At 45.2% G+C, this 12,498-nt stretch overlaps 1 protein-coding gene across 2 annotated transcripts; it reads right to left on the bottom strand.

Annotated features, from left to right (window-relative positions):
• Positions 1-2,742: 2,742 nt before the first annotated feature.
• LOC120905484 (glutathione synthetase-like) lies at positions 2,743-12,482 on the bottom strand. 2 transcript variants are annotated; one of them, XM_040316292.1, is made up of 6 exons: positions 11,981-12,482; positions 11,664-11,876; positions 8,316-8,488; positions 4,080-4,122; positions 3,228-4,006; positions 2,743-3,123 (listed from the first exon to the last, which is right to left on the bottom strand). In XM_040316292.1, exons 1-6 carry the CDS (start codon positions 12,131-12,133, stop codon positions 2,997-2,999), a joined length of 1,488 nt encoding a protein of 495 aa, XP_040172226.1. In that variant the 5' UTR covers positions 12,134-12,482; the 3' UTR covers positions 2,743-2,996. The 2 variants fall into 2 exon arrangements, with proteins under 2 accessions (XP_040172226.1, XP_040172227.1); XM_040316293.1 differs by lacking the exon at positions 8,316-8,488 and adding an exon at positions 6,213-6,340 and having other exon boundaries at positions 11,981-12,478.
• Positions 12,483-12,498: the final 16 nt, after the last annotated feature.

The following is a 12,498-nucleotide window of genomic DNA, read 5'->3' on the forward strand; positions in this document are numbered from 1 at the left end:
CTTGCTTCATCTGATCCAGTCATCGAGCTCGCTGTGCTCCCATGCTCCTCGTGCCGAATTGGGGATCGCTGTCGAACACCTTCTGTGTGAGGCATGAGTTCGGCATCCTCATGACATGCCCCAGCTATCGTATCCTGCCAGTCTTCGCCGACTCCGGATGACTCCTTCATCGAACGACTCCGGACGATTCCGCTCCCGAATGATTCCACTCTTAATGAAAAACCACTCCGAACGACTCCGAACGACTCCAAACAACTCCGGACGACTCCGGACGACTTCAGACGACTCCAAACAACTCTGGACGACTCCGAACGACTCCGAACGACTCCGAACGACTCCGGACGACTTCAGATGACTCGGACACCGAACGACTCCAAATGATCCTGGACGACCCCGAACGATCCCGGATATTGCTGGGTGGACCTACATTCCGGACCTACCTTCAGTTCAAAAATTTTCGTGGTTGGATCGGAGTCGACTCCGGATTTTTGCCAACTTCACCCATCACTAGTATTCAAGAATTAAATGTACAGATGTCCCCCGAGATACGACTGTTTTTGTTCCCGAAAAAATGCCCCAAAGCAAGACGTAAGTCGAATATCTGTGAATATAAAATGTACACCCGAAGTTGAAGAATCGAAATCTATGATATCGCCCAAATGACCAGAATTGCTTAAGCAGCTCATTTTGGCACGCTAAAGATCGCTGCTCTAATTCGCCTTTTGCAGTAGATAAACAGCATCAAAGTTCCAGGTGGTCCTTCTAAATAGCGCCTAAGCAGCTTCCTTAAGCTACGGTGCCGGGGATTATTTTGCTTTGTGTTTTATTTTCAAGCAAGCGTCATCGATGAAATAAACAACAGGATTTGTTTTGTTTGTGTACATGTGTATATTTTTCAATCCTTAATATTCATAAATTACACGAAACGTATCACAATTTACTGTACAATCACAATTCCTTCATAATCCCTTCTTCAAAGAACTAATCTAACTTGTACAGCAGCAATGAGATGATTGGCGGCGTCTGTCTTTGACACTTTGACAAGACCCACCTTGTACCGATGTCATGCATTAAAAAGCTATGAAGTTCCACCAAGTTCGGTACACGTTCTTAACAAGCCTTAAAGTTCCATCATGAACCCTACACATAGTGTTAATCAGCCGCAAAGTTCCAAAGAGTACCATGTGCCTGTTAAAAAGCTCCATAGTTCCGCAAAGTACCGTTTATTTCTTAATCAGCCACAAAGTACGACATCGGAACGATTTTTCGTTAAACAGCCCTAAATCAGCTATAAAGTACGAGCTGGCTATTTGGGCGTATTTGTTTATTTAAAATCATGTTCGATAATGTATTAATTTTTCTTCAAAAGCCATTTACACGATATAGATATTAAAAATCGGGTAGTTTGGGAAGCATTGGAAATGTATACGTAACGATTCAGCAAGAAATTTTAAAAAAAATCAAATTTATTCTCAATGACAACTTTTAACTGTCAAAACCAAAATCGTCGCCAAATGCCTTTATTATTATCAGGCAAAATCAATCCATTTCTGTTGTTTCACTAAGAATTCGAGCGGTCAGAAAGGTACTAAAGGCGGGGGAGTTAGAGGAATGGGGTATGATGACGAGCAAACCATTTTAGGATGAATGTGGAGGACTCCACATCCTTTGTTTGATCAGCGTTTGACACATAATTGGTGTCCGAAAAATGGCCAAACTATCAACTAAGCAGCCATCCTAGTTCGTTAATCATCTAACGGAAGGAGCGGTTTATTGTCCAAAAAAATTAAAAATAACCCAAGAAGCAGAGCATTTAGCAATTGTCAGTAAGTTACGGATAAACGGTTCGTCACGTTTTGTCAATAGGTCATGATGCAATTCATTTTATCTGGAAATTTTATTACTTGAAAGAGGGAGTTGTTACGAAAATGTTGTTTTTGAATAATATCATCCGCCGAAAGAGTCCAAATTGGATAAGGGGCATCTTCTAAAACAAGAATTCATTTGAAATAAAGCTCTGTTAACAGATTGAGCTTTCGACGTGCTAACGGTCCTCGTTTAGTGGTGATACGGTCGTCATTTAGTATGTCTAGAACAGTATGCTAAGATGCAGCACCAACATCTCGTGTAACGGGTACAGTGAGGAAAGTTGAGCAGCTGCAAATGATTCCAACTGATAGGAAAGGAGATGGGCATGTATATTCTTGCATGTTTTAAGTGCTGCAAGTCCCAGTTCTAGGAAATTGTACTTAAAAATGTTCCATTTTTGCCCCAAACCCCCAACCAACCGAAACCAAACTAATGAATACGGCTTAGTACACTCTCAATATGATATCAGTGCTGTTGCACAAGTTTTATGCCTTTTTTAGCAAAACGTGTATGTTTATCCCACCAATTACATTACTTTTACCACCCCATGCCTATTGAGGGTCAGTATTCGCCTTTTTCTGTAAAATATTCAGCTAGACCAATACTTTTTGCACTCACTGTACCGAGAGACTATCGCGAATCCAATTACACATCCTTAAATTCGCTAATTTTTAATAAGTTCGCTTGTTTACCGGTGTGCTTTGCTGCATTACTGTGTAGGTGAGACTGGTTTGCGACATTCACCCTCTCACCTGTCTGCAACGCGCGCAATCAAAGCGTATTAGAGCGTTCATTAGAGTTCAACGGCGTGGTTACTATTTAAAATTACAAAAAAACTATTCTTTCCGCGCAGCGTTCACATGACACAATGACTTTTTTGTTTCGTGCATACCCATTTATTGCTTCCACAAAGTAAACAAAACGCTACCCTAACAATCTGTGCGGTTGTAAATATGATTATTCCCTTACGTATATCGGTTGTTTGCTCTGCGCACAATATGTCTGTGTAAAAAGCTCCTTTTCTTCAGCCTAGCAGCCCGAGGTACGTCACAACATTACGTAGAGAAGGGACAAACAAATACAAACAGTGAAAGAAAAACAAATGCGTTCAGCCGGCGTAGTCTGCCTCAATCGATCAGATACGGACTGTCCAGGGCGCCCGAGCCGGCCGCAACGCCTCCCTCGTTGGACGAGGACAGCTTGGTGCGCAGCATGTGCCCGATCTGCTTGTTGTACAGCACCTTGTCCTTGGAGCTGCAATTGGTGGAAATGGAAATGGAAATGGAAATGGAGAATAATTAATTAACAATCACCGCAAAGGGACAACAGCCTACCGTCTTCCACACATAAACACTCACCCGATGATGGCACCGAAGATGCCGAGCTCGGACACGAGCTGGACCAGCGGGGGCGGCACCGGCCCATTCGGCCGTACCATGTACCCGGTGGACAGGGGCGGAAAGATGCGCTCCATCAGTATCCAGGCGGACCGTTCCGCGCTGCTCATCGCCTGCAGGGCGGCCGGGATGTCCGCACCGTACACGTTGTTGCCGCCGCCCTCGCGCTGCGGCTTCAGCACGTACCGCTCCGGGTCGGCGAGCGCGAGCGCCACCGCCTCGTCGCCGCCCTCCTCCCGGTCGAGCGAGTACAGCCCGGTAAAGATGTCCCGGATCGCTTCGATCTTTGGCGCGTCATCGCCCACGAACCGGCGCAGCACGTCCGGCTTGGCCAGCGCCTGCTGCACCTTCTTCGTGCCGGCCAGATGGTACTGGATCGAGGGGCACTTGATCGCGACGGACCGCTCGATCAGCAGCCGGGCGTCCCATTCGCCCGCACCGAAGTAGTGGCCCGGCTCGTACCCGGCCCGGAAGTACACCACGCTTGCCTCGACGTCGCCCACCAGCAGCTCCTTGCCCGGGCCGAGCCGGCCCTGCTCGCCGATCTGCGTCAGCGTGCGGCGCACGACGGCCACGTGCGGGTACGTTTCGCGGATGTAAAACTCGTGAAAGCGCTGGTCGCAGATGTTGTACGTCACGTTCTCCACCACGAACAGGATGGCGGCGGACGGGCGGGCCTGCAGCTTCCACGCCTCAACCATCGCATCGCACAGCCCGGACAGGGCCTTGTTGTCGGGCAGCTGGAAAGCAAAAGGAAAACAGACAAATGAACAGGAGGCTGTTGCCGGGAAATTCGCGACCGACCGTACTTACATTGACCAGCTTTTCTCGATGTCCAAGCTCCGACAGAATGTAGCTACGGTGGAAAACGGCGAACCAGCGAAGAGAATAGCAAAGAAAAAAATACACAGAATCAGTACCAATGCGCAGGAAAAGAGGCGATCGTCAAGCACTACACACTACGAGTGGTTTAAATATTGGTTTCTACAAATGAAGTATCTACAATGACTACAGGTTAGCGTACGAAAGGTAGGAATGGTGGGGTGCAGTGCAATTAGATACAGTGTTTTTAGGGCGAATAGAAAGAAAACAACAAAACAATGGTTAATAATATTTTAGTGAGATCAAAGCTACTCTTAATGTGGGCTTTTGGTGGGTTGGATACTAAAGAGTCAAAAACGGTTAAAAATAGAGCAATACAAATGCAAACCAACACCAATGTTCAGCGCGTCAAAGCGAGTCAAGAATGAGCGAAAATAACATACTGAGCAGTCTCCAGCTACGCAGTGCAGACTAGTGATGTGCTCTCTGGAGATAATCCAAGACTTCCATCCCACTCCTGCTACTGTTAGTCTGATTCTGATTCTGGCAAAATGGGAACCAATGTTTCTCCTGAATAAAAAAAGGGAACCAGTAGTTCCGCTTAGAGTCGAAGCCGTTCGGAGTCATCCGGAGTCGTCTGGAGTCGCCTGAAGTCATCCGTAGTAGACCGGAGTCCACTGGAGTTTTCCAGGTCAGAATCGTTCGTAGTCGTCCGAAGTCGTCCGGAGTCGTCTGAAGATGTCTGGAGACGTCTGGAGTCGTCTGGAGTCGTCTGGAGTCGTCTGGAGTCGCCTAGAGTCGCCTAGAGTCGCCTGGAGTCGTCTGGAGTCTTTGTTTTGAAGGCTGACTCCGGCCAACTCAGGAAGACTACGACTTCAGCCGATTCCAGATGACTCTGGACGACTCTGGACGACTCCGGACGACTCTGGACGACTCGGGACGACTCCGGACGACTTCGACTCCAGGCGACTCTAGGCGACTCCGGACTATTCCGGACGACTCCGGCCTATTCCGGACGACTCCGGTCGACTCCGGACGAATCCGATTCTAGGCGAAACTGGACGACTCCGGACGACTCCGGAATTGGTTCCAAAATTGTCGGAGTCAGATCGGAGTCAACTAGTTCGACTAGATCACGTGCTCAGAACAGGTCCCTAGCTAATTGATGACAGCAAACTTCGAACAGCACTCATATTGTTCATCATCATTATAGTGTTAAAGCAAACCACACTTTAGCCACAAATTGCTCTCCGGCATTAGCGTTCCACATCTCAAGCAATGCCACCTTTAAATCCGCCCACATCCAGGCACATCCACGTGCTTTGCGGATCACGAAAGTTAGTTTTTGTACAGGCTTGTTGGACCGATATTCTACAAAAAAAAAGTTGTATTACGTAAGACGCTCCCGTTATGATGTTACACAGCTACACAAAATAGCAATAGATTAAAGAGTGAGAACAGTTTTTTTTCTCTTTTTATTTTAATTGGATCAAACACACAAAAACAAGGCGTTGAGTAGAAAGGGCGAAAACTACGCGTGCTTTGAGCTCAATCTTAACTTCACGCAAAGGAAGAATCAAGGGTGCGTCAATAGTGTCTGTGGTGCTTTCAATTACATATTTGTCTAACTACTGTTTGTGGGGGGGTTTAGGTGATGTTAAAATGTAACATTATAGGTTGTATGTGGTATTATAGTTTGTTAAAAATGAAGGAAACACATTATTGTGAAATCAGTCCAAGAAATGAAACAAGACTGTTATACTTTTTAGAAAGTTGCTGTTTCGGGAAGACAAAACATAGATTAAAAAAACTTTTTCTTCACCAACCAATTAAAAAAATACACAACACAAAAACACACAGAAAAGGCGTATTAGAAATGAAGACATGCAGTAGCAAATCCAATCGCCGAATGTGCAATAACAAACAAAAACAACAAAACAAACATTGGAAAACAGACATTGGGAAAAGTATGTGCGACAGGGATTATTGTAGGGTTTTGGGAAGGGGTGTAGGATGGGGGAATCGTGTGCAGAAGAGAGGAAGGCCCCCAGGCCAGAACAGTGACAATGAAAGAAAACAACAATAACAACAACGACAGAAGGGAATGGTTTTGATAAAATGTACCTATGCATCGGTGTCATAATGGTCGAGATACCGCCGAAGCTGGAGGCGATCGTGTTTATCTCCACCTGCTTGATGGTGTCCGAAAAGTTGGGCAAATAGTCTGACCGCAGTAGTGCGAGCGTTATGGTCTGAAAGAGGGGTATACAGCAATAAGAACGGAGGACTACTTTCCGCAGCGACCGGTGGAGCGCTATTGCCTTTGGGTGGGTTTTATTTAATACGATACATCTGCGGCTGCTAGAATTGATTTTTTGCTGCTAAATTGATACTGCCAAACAGCTAATTGATGGTTTGAGTAGTTTAGTAACCAATTTCAGGTGCATATACCTAGAACTTTAGCATACGCCAAAACGATGTGCTTCAACACACTGCCACGTCCACGTTCGGGTCCCGCGCTCCCGGACAAATCAAACCCACAAAGGCGTCTTACTCTCATTACATCCATTCAAGGATCGCAAGTTATTGCACAGAACTTTGAATGAAAGTACTAAGTACCGGGATAGTTAGAAACATTCACTAGAGCTAGGTTCAGGTTAGGGAAGTGTGTTTTCGGAGCGTAGTAGTATGTGGATGCAGGTACAATGATTTCAGATTGCCATAAACGAGCCCCCCCAAAACAAAACTTCTTATTAACAGCAACGACCAAAACTATAATGTAACTAACTATCTACGGCTAACAGAAAAAAACGACGTGTAACAAGGAACCAAGACGATACGATACCATAACTACTCCAGTAAGATTATTGATCTACGATGTATTACGTACAGAGAACGAGAGAGAGAGGGTGGTCATGCAGTAACATCATACTTAAAGCGCATCAATCAATTTGCAAAATGTGACAGCGGGATAAATCAGGAACAGCAAACAGATGAAACGATACAACTGTGCGAAGCTATTTAAACCGGCCCAATTAGGATGTGTCTGGATGGTTTGCTTTCGTATGCTTTTAACGAAACTTCTTCTACCGACAAATTCAAGAGGCATTGCTTGTCTTTGATGTTTTACGTTCCAGCGAGAATGAGATTTAAATGTAAATAAAAGCAACTGCTCATACTATGCACTCTGTCAACTGTTGGAACATCTTTCCGCAGTGCGTGTTGTGACTTTCTTACCAAGCCCACCAAACCCAACAAGCAACACAATGTGAACAACAATTCTACAACAACCATCAACCAACACAACGGACATAAGCTATGCACATAAGCGAAGTTAACACGAGTTGAAGAATACAAACATACATTTTTTGAGCAGTTATGTACAAATATTTTAAGTCAATAAAGTAGACAATTTTAGTTCGATATCGATATCGTAAACTCTTACAGAACGCCAGTCACCCTGGGGCTAATGCCAACGACTAATTAGTGCCGCCTTAAGAAGCTAACCAACAACATATAGTACCATAAGAGATAGACACACAAGCGATGATTGTTGCAAAGAAGGAAAGCGTAGAGGTGTGAAATACGAGATAGTTTTACTTCCTAAACGGATTTCTGGCAGAACCCGACCGAACGATTATGCACTTTTATACGTTCTTAGCGGTGACAGTTAAACGCAGTCCCGCAGTGCCGTTCGAATCTAACCTGGAGCTGATTGGAGTCCAGCAACAAACGCAAAAAACCTACGCAAAGAGGAGAAGGGATCGATATTTCTGACTAGCAGCAGAAAATTCCACAAAATTTAAAACAAATAATTATTAAAGGTTCTATATGGATGAACAGGCCAAAACAGAGAAATATGTATTATAAACTTGAATAGTTCTAACCGGTAAAAATATAATTAAAAATGTTATGTACATGATTTTTTGCTCGCAGTCATGGATAGTAAGTATATGATAGTAGCATATTAAAATAACAATCGTCTAACCAAAACAAATAACAAAACAAATCTACTACAACTACATGGGGCAGGGCAGAGTACAATGAAGGATTTGGGGCAATGTACATTCAGTAGAGGGGAAAACAACAACTGCACGCAAAAGTATAACTCTAGAGGAGACGTTAGAGCGAAAAACAGAGAGAGATAAAGAGAAAGAGGTAGCGGTGGAATGGAAGAAGAAGAAAAAACACAGTAACAAGATAAATGGTGGATGGTGTTGTAAAAACCTTTGCAGATATTTGCTCGAGGGCCCGAGATGGCCGAACCCGGACGCGATCGTGTTGATTTCCACCTGTTTCCAGCAGCAGTAGGCATTGATTGCGCGCGCCCGCTCCCCGCAGTCGTTGTCGCACCGCGTCTCCAGCATCAAGTCCGAGCGCAGCAGCCCCAAACTGAGGGGCTGTTGTTTGAGGGCCACCGAACACGCGGTCGACGAAAGACGGACGTTAAATTCGACGAACGCCGGAAGAGAAGGTGCGTGTTTGGGTGTGTGTGTGTGTGACATTTAGAACAATCAGTGTGCGCGGACGAGAAACAAGTAGTCAACGAAACGAAGGTGTGTTAATAAGTAGCCGCTTGCTCTGTTGGCACTGTTGGCCGTTGCCGTTAAAGGGAGACGGGTCCCATTTAAAGCTAGACTTAACCTTGCGCCCAGTTATGCATTAGCTACTTGTGTTAAAATCTTAAATAGATTCGAGGAAAAAAATGATTACTTATTATTTACCTTCTCCTACTTTCAGAATAGTGCACCAATCGATAAATGACAGACTTAATGTACAGGATAGAGGTTCAGCGGTAGCTGATGCAACATTTAGGATATTGAAGTAATCTTCCCCAAAAAAAACGCTAGCGCCTTTGAGTACTAAAGCTAACACGAAGAAGAAATTCATGGCCGAAAACATAACTACATTAGCTGCTAACAAAACAGAACAGAGCCTACGAAAGAAATATGATTAAAGATTCCCTCACAAACCAGATACAGAAGTAATACAGCGTTAGAGGAGAGAGAAAGCGAAAGGAAAATTGTATTATTAGTACACAGACATTAGCAAACAGTGCTACGAGTGGGATCGCAAACGTAGGACCCAAGACCCTAGGATTGATGCATCTTTCTAGGGAAATGATACACGAAAGTGTGCGCCTACTCTTGTAATACTCAGCCCCAGGTGGTCGGAACAGTTGACTGGTTGGCTCTATCACGAATTGGTGAACATCCGGAGAATGCTAAATCTTTTTTGTTTGCGTGTGGCACCCGACCCAAAATGTGTCGTTCGATATCTACGGGCGTTCCGTTACCTGTACATTGAGCAATTAGTACGTGGGTGATAATTTGAACCCGTTCCAAACCATCGATGAGTAAGCTGTTAAAGATCTTCTCTATAATACAATTCTAGTAAAGGCTGATCAGCCTTACTTTCTAGTAGTTGCTTAGTTTACATCCATTGATTGGTTATCGTTGTGGGGCAATGCGTTGTGAGGAACGTAATTCCGACTAGGATTTACAGTGTATGTAATTGTTTGTAATACTTTTCTGTTCTGTTTGCTGAGAAAGTATGTACAGAGGAGTGTGCTTACTTTGAGGCTTCAGCGACAGTTCATTAAACTGCGTACCGTCTTCACATATCAATAAGAATACTCTTTGGATATGCTGAATTAAAAAATCAAACCGATATCAAAAACAAATCCTAAAAAACTAAGCATAGCCGTTTTGCAAATTTTCAGAACTGCTCTTGTATACTGAAGTTATTCTATACGTACATGAGGCATCAATGCAGCCGCTTGAATAATACTAATGACTAATAAATATAAGTATTGAATTGAAACACCATATTGGACAATATTGGGAAGTTGTGTGGGCCCTTTCAACGATTGGAAATTATCCGACTTCCATTGGACCTCATAAACTTCACGCCTTTTATATTGCGCTTATGCATGGTTTTCCACGGCGTTTTTCAAGATGTAGACCTGATTTTTTGCTGACGCATAGCTGAGCTGTCAATAATTATCAACGGTCGATTCGCTGGCACAGTGTTATTTCCTGTTATTCCTGAAAGAGGGCGACACAGAAAATGTTTAGTGTAGTCAGCGTCTACCACTGGTTGGGGTGAGCATACCCGAAGGAACAAGGTTACTCTTTCGTCAAAGCTCACGACAAGTGGCATCTCTAAATAAACAATAAATAACAAGACAGCTTATAAAAACGCCAGAACCGTCACGGGTTCAGAATCAAATCGAGGACCGATGTGCAATCGGAATCAGTTCCATAACCAGTGAGAGTTCGAGTTATAGGTCTGATTTAGTGATGGGTGCTCTGAACCGGACCTACCCGATTCTGATCCCGTGTTCGGAATCAATTCCGGAGCTAATTCCATTTCTGGAGTCAATCCTGTTTCGATTACCGGGACAAATTGCGATCCCCAGGTCGTTTCCGACTCCAGAATTGACTTCCGAATCGGATCCGGGATCGACTCCGGATTAGACTCTGGAATCGACTTCGGAATCGGCTCCGGGATCGACTCCGGAACCAGTTCCGAAGCCGATTTTGATTGTCAGGTCATTTCCGAATCTGGAACGAATTTCGTTTCTGGAGCCACTTTCGATTCCGGAACCGATTCCGATTCCGGAGTCAATTCTGATTCTGGAACCTTTTCCAGTGCTGATTCCGGAACCAATTTCGAAGGCGATTTCGATTCGGAAGCCGATTCTGTTTTCCAGGCCATTTCCGTTTCTGGAGCCGATTTTGATTCCGGAATCGATTCCGGAACCGATTCCAGTTACGGAATCTATTACAATTCCCGAATTTATTCCGGGAATTTATTCCAGACCTACTATCCGGAATCGATTCCAGAAAATTTCGAAGCTAGTCGGAATCGAATCCGACAAAAACTTCATTTTTCCCATCACTAATCTGGTTAGGGTTGGGGATCAATCTGTCCTAGAATATGGTAAAGGACCGGTATGGGGTGAAGTTCAGTTCCAGTGATGCAAGCTAAGTCTTGTACGGGTTTGGAATCAGTTTCAGCACCGGTACCGGGTTACGTGAATGTTCCAGGAACTCCATGGGTTTCCGAGCAATTATGGTATGAGTTCTGAATCAATTTCACTTAATGTGTCACGTGAATTTAAGAAGCATCTGAAAATTGTCGTTGCTTTAAAAAAAAGGAAATAGCAGGGTTTCTCTCTAGACATACTAAAACTATTATTCGAATGAAATTTTGAGCTTTTTGTATCGATTAGACAAATGAATAAAGCTAAAATGTGGCACAGCTCAGTTGTATGCTATGTTGAATTTTCTACTCAAACGATTTAATAATGACACGCCGTTCGTTTTTAATCGCCCTCAACCGCTCATACTAGCAAAACCACCATGGGCGCGTCTAGCGGACGGGGTTGCAGCAAGCGGTCGTTTCACAACAGTTAGCTTCTAATTCGAATCAGTTTTGTTGGATTTGTTTTCTCTCCTACTTTAATGACCGCTTTGTCTTTCTACTGCATAGCGATCCTATCAAAGTGGAACGTGTGGTTGATGAGCAGCGCCCTATACGGCGGCTATCTGTCCCCTAAGGTCCCCTTACCTGCGCAATGCCCTCGTCCAGCACGGTGCGGTAGATGGCGATGAGGGCCCGTGTAAACTCGTCCACCTTCTCGGTGGAGCTGAGCGTGGCGAGCAGAAACTGGCTGTCGTGCGCCACCGCATGTATCAGCTCGTTCAGCAGCGGCTGCAGCTCGACCGCCTTCTGGAACTCTTTGCGCGGAAACGAGCTCGGCGTCAGTATGAACGGTGCAAACTAAAACGAGAGGGGAGAAGCGGCGTGTGATTAGCGGCGAAACAATCGCTGATGATGTGATGGCGGATGATGACGTAACAGGTTGGCCGGCCATGCCCCATTACCAGCAGCACATCCGGGTTGAAGTCCTGCTTGGACCGCATCGCGGCACCGTGCATGATCGCCCAGTCCTTCGCCTTCTCCACCACCTCCTGCAGCACCGCGTCGTCCAGCGGGAACGGCACGCAGGACTGGAGCGTTTTCGACGGCGTACACATGGCGGCGATACTACTGAGCGACTTTCCGGGCGCGACCACAATTCCACAACTGCAACTCCACTTGGAGAACGATTGTCTTCCGACTTCGCTACTGCGTTCCAACACGGCGTTTGTGTGCTTGTGCCGGCCTGAAATCAGCCCTCCGTATTGTCAAGCTGCACAAAAAAAACACACACACTGCGGAATGGTGAAACACAAAACGAGGAAAACTGATAAGATAAAACACGGCCGGCAAACAGTCGTCCAGCGGCCCGGCAGCCCGAATGTGTGAGTGTACGTCTTTCGGCCGAGAGAGAGCAGCAGCAGCAGCAGCAGCGGAAAGGCGAAACGAAAGATCAACAACAGCAGCGCGCTGCTTGGCCGGT

The sequence above is a fragment of the Anopheles arabiensis genome, chromosome X (genome assembly GCF_016920715.1).
Source record: "Anopheles arabiensis isolate DONGOLA chromosome X, AaraD3, whole genome shotgun sequence".
NCBI lineage: Eukaryota > Metazoa > Arthropoda > Insecta > Diptera > Culicidae > Anopheles > Anopheles arabiensis.

What these genes read in the sequence shown, in the direction of transcription:
- LOC120905484 (XM_040316292.1), bottom strand. Translation starts at nt 12,133, where the DNA reads ATGTGTACGCCGTCGAAAACGCTCCAGTCCTGCGTGCCGTTCCCGCTG. An exon ending in TGGACGAGGGCATTGCGCAG is followed by an intron (nt 8,489 to 11,663) that starts GTAAGGGGACCT and finishes CTCAAACAACAG; the next exon opens with CCCCTCAGTTTGGGGCTGCT. An exon ending in ATCGAGAAAAGCTGGTCAAT is followed by an intron (nt 4,007 to 4,079) that starts GTAAGTACGGTC and finishes TTTGCTTTCCAG; the next exon opens with CTGCCCGACAACAAGGCCCT.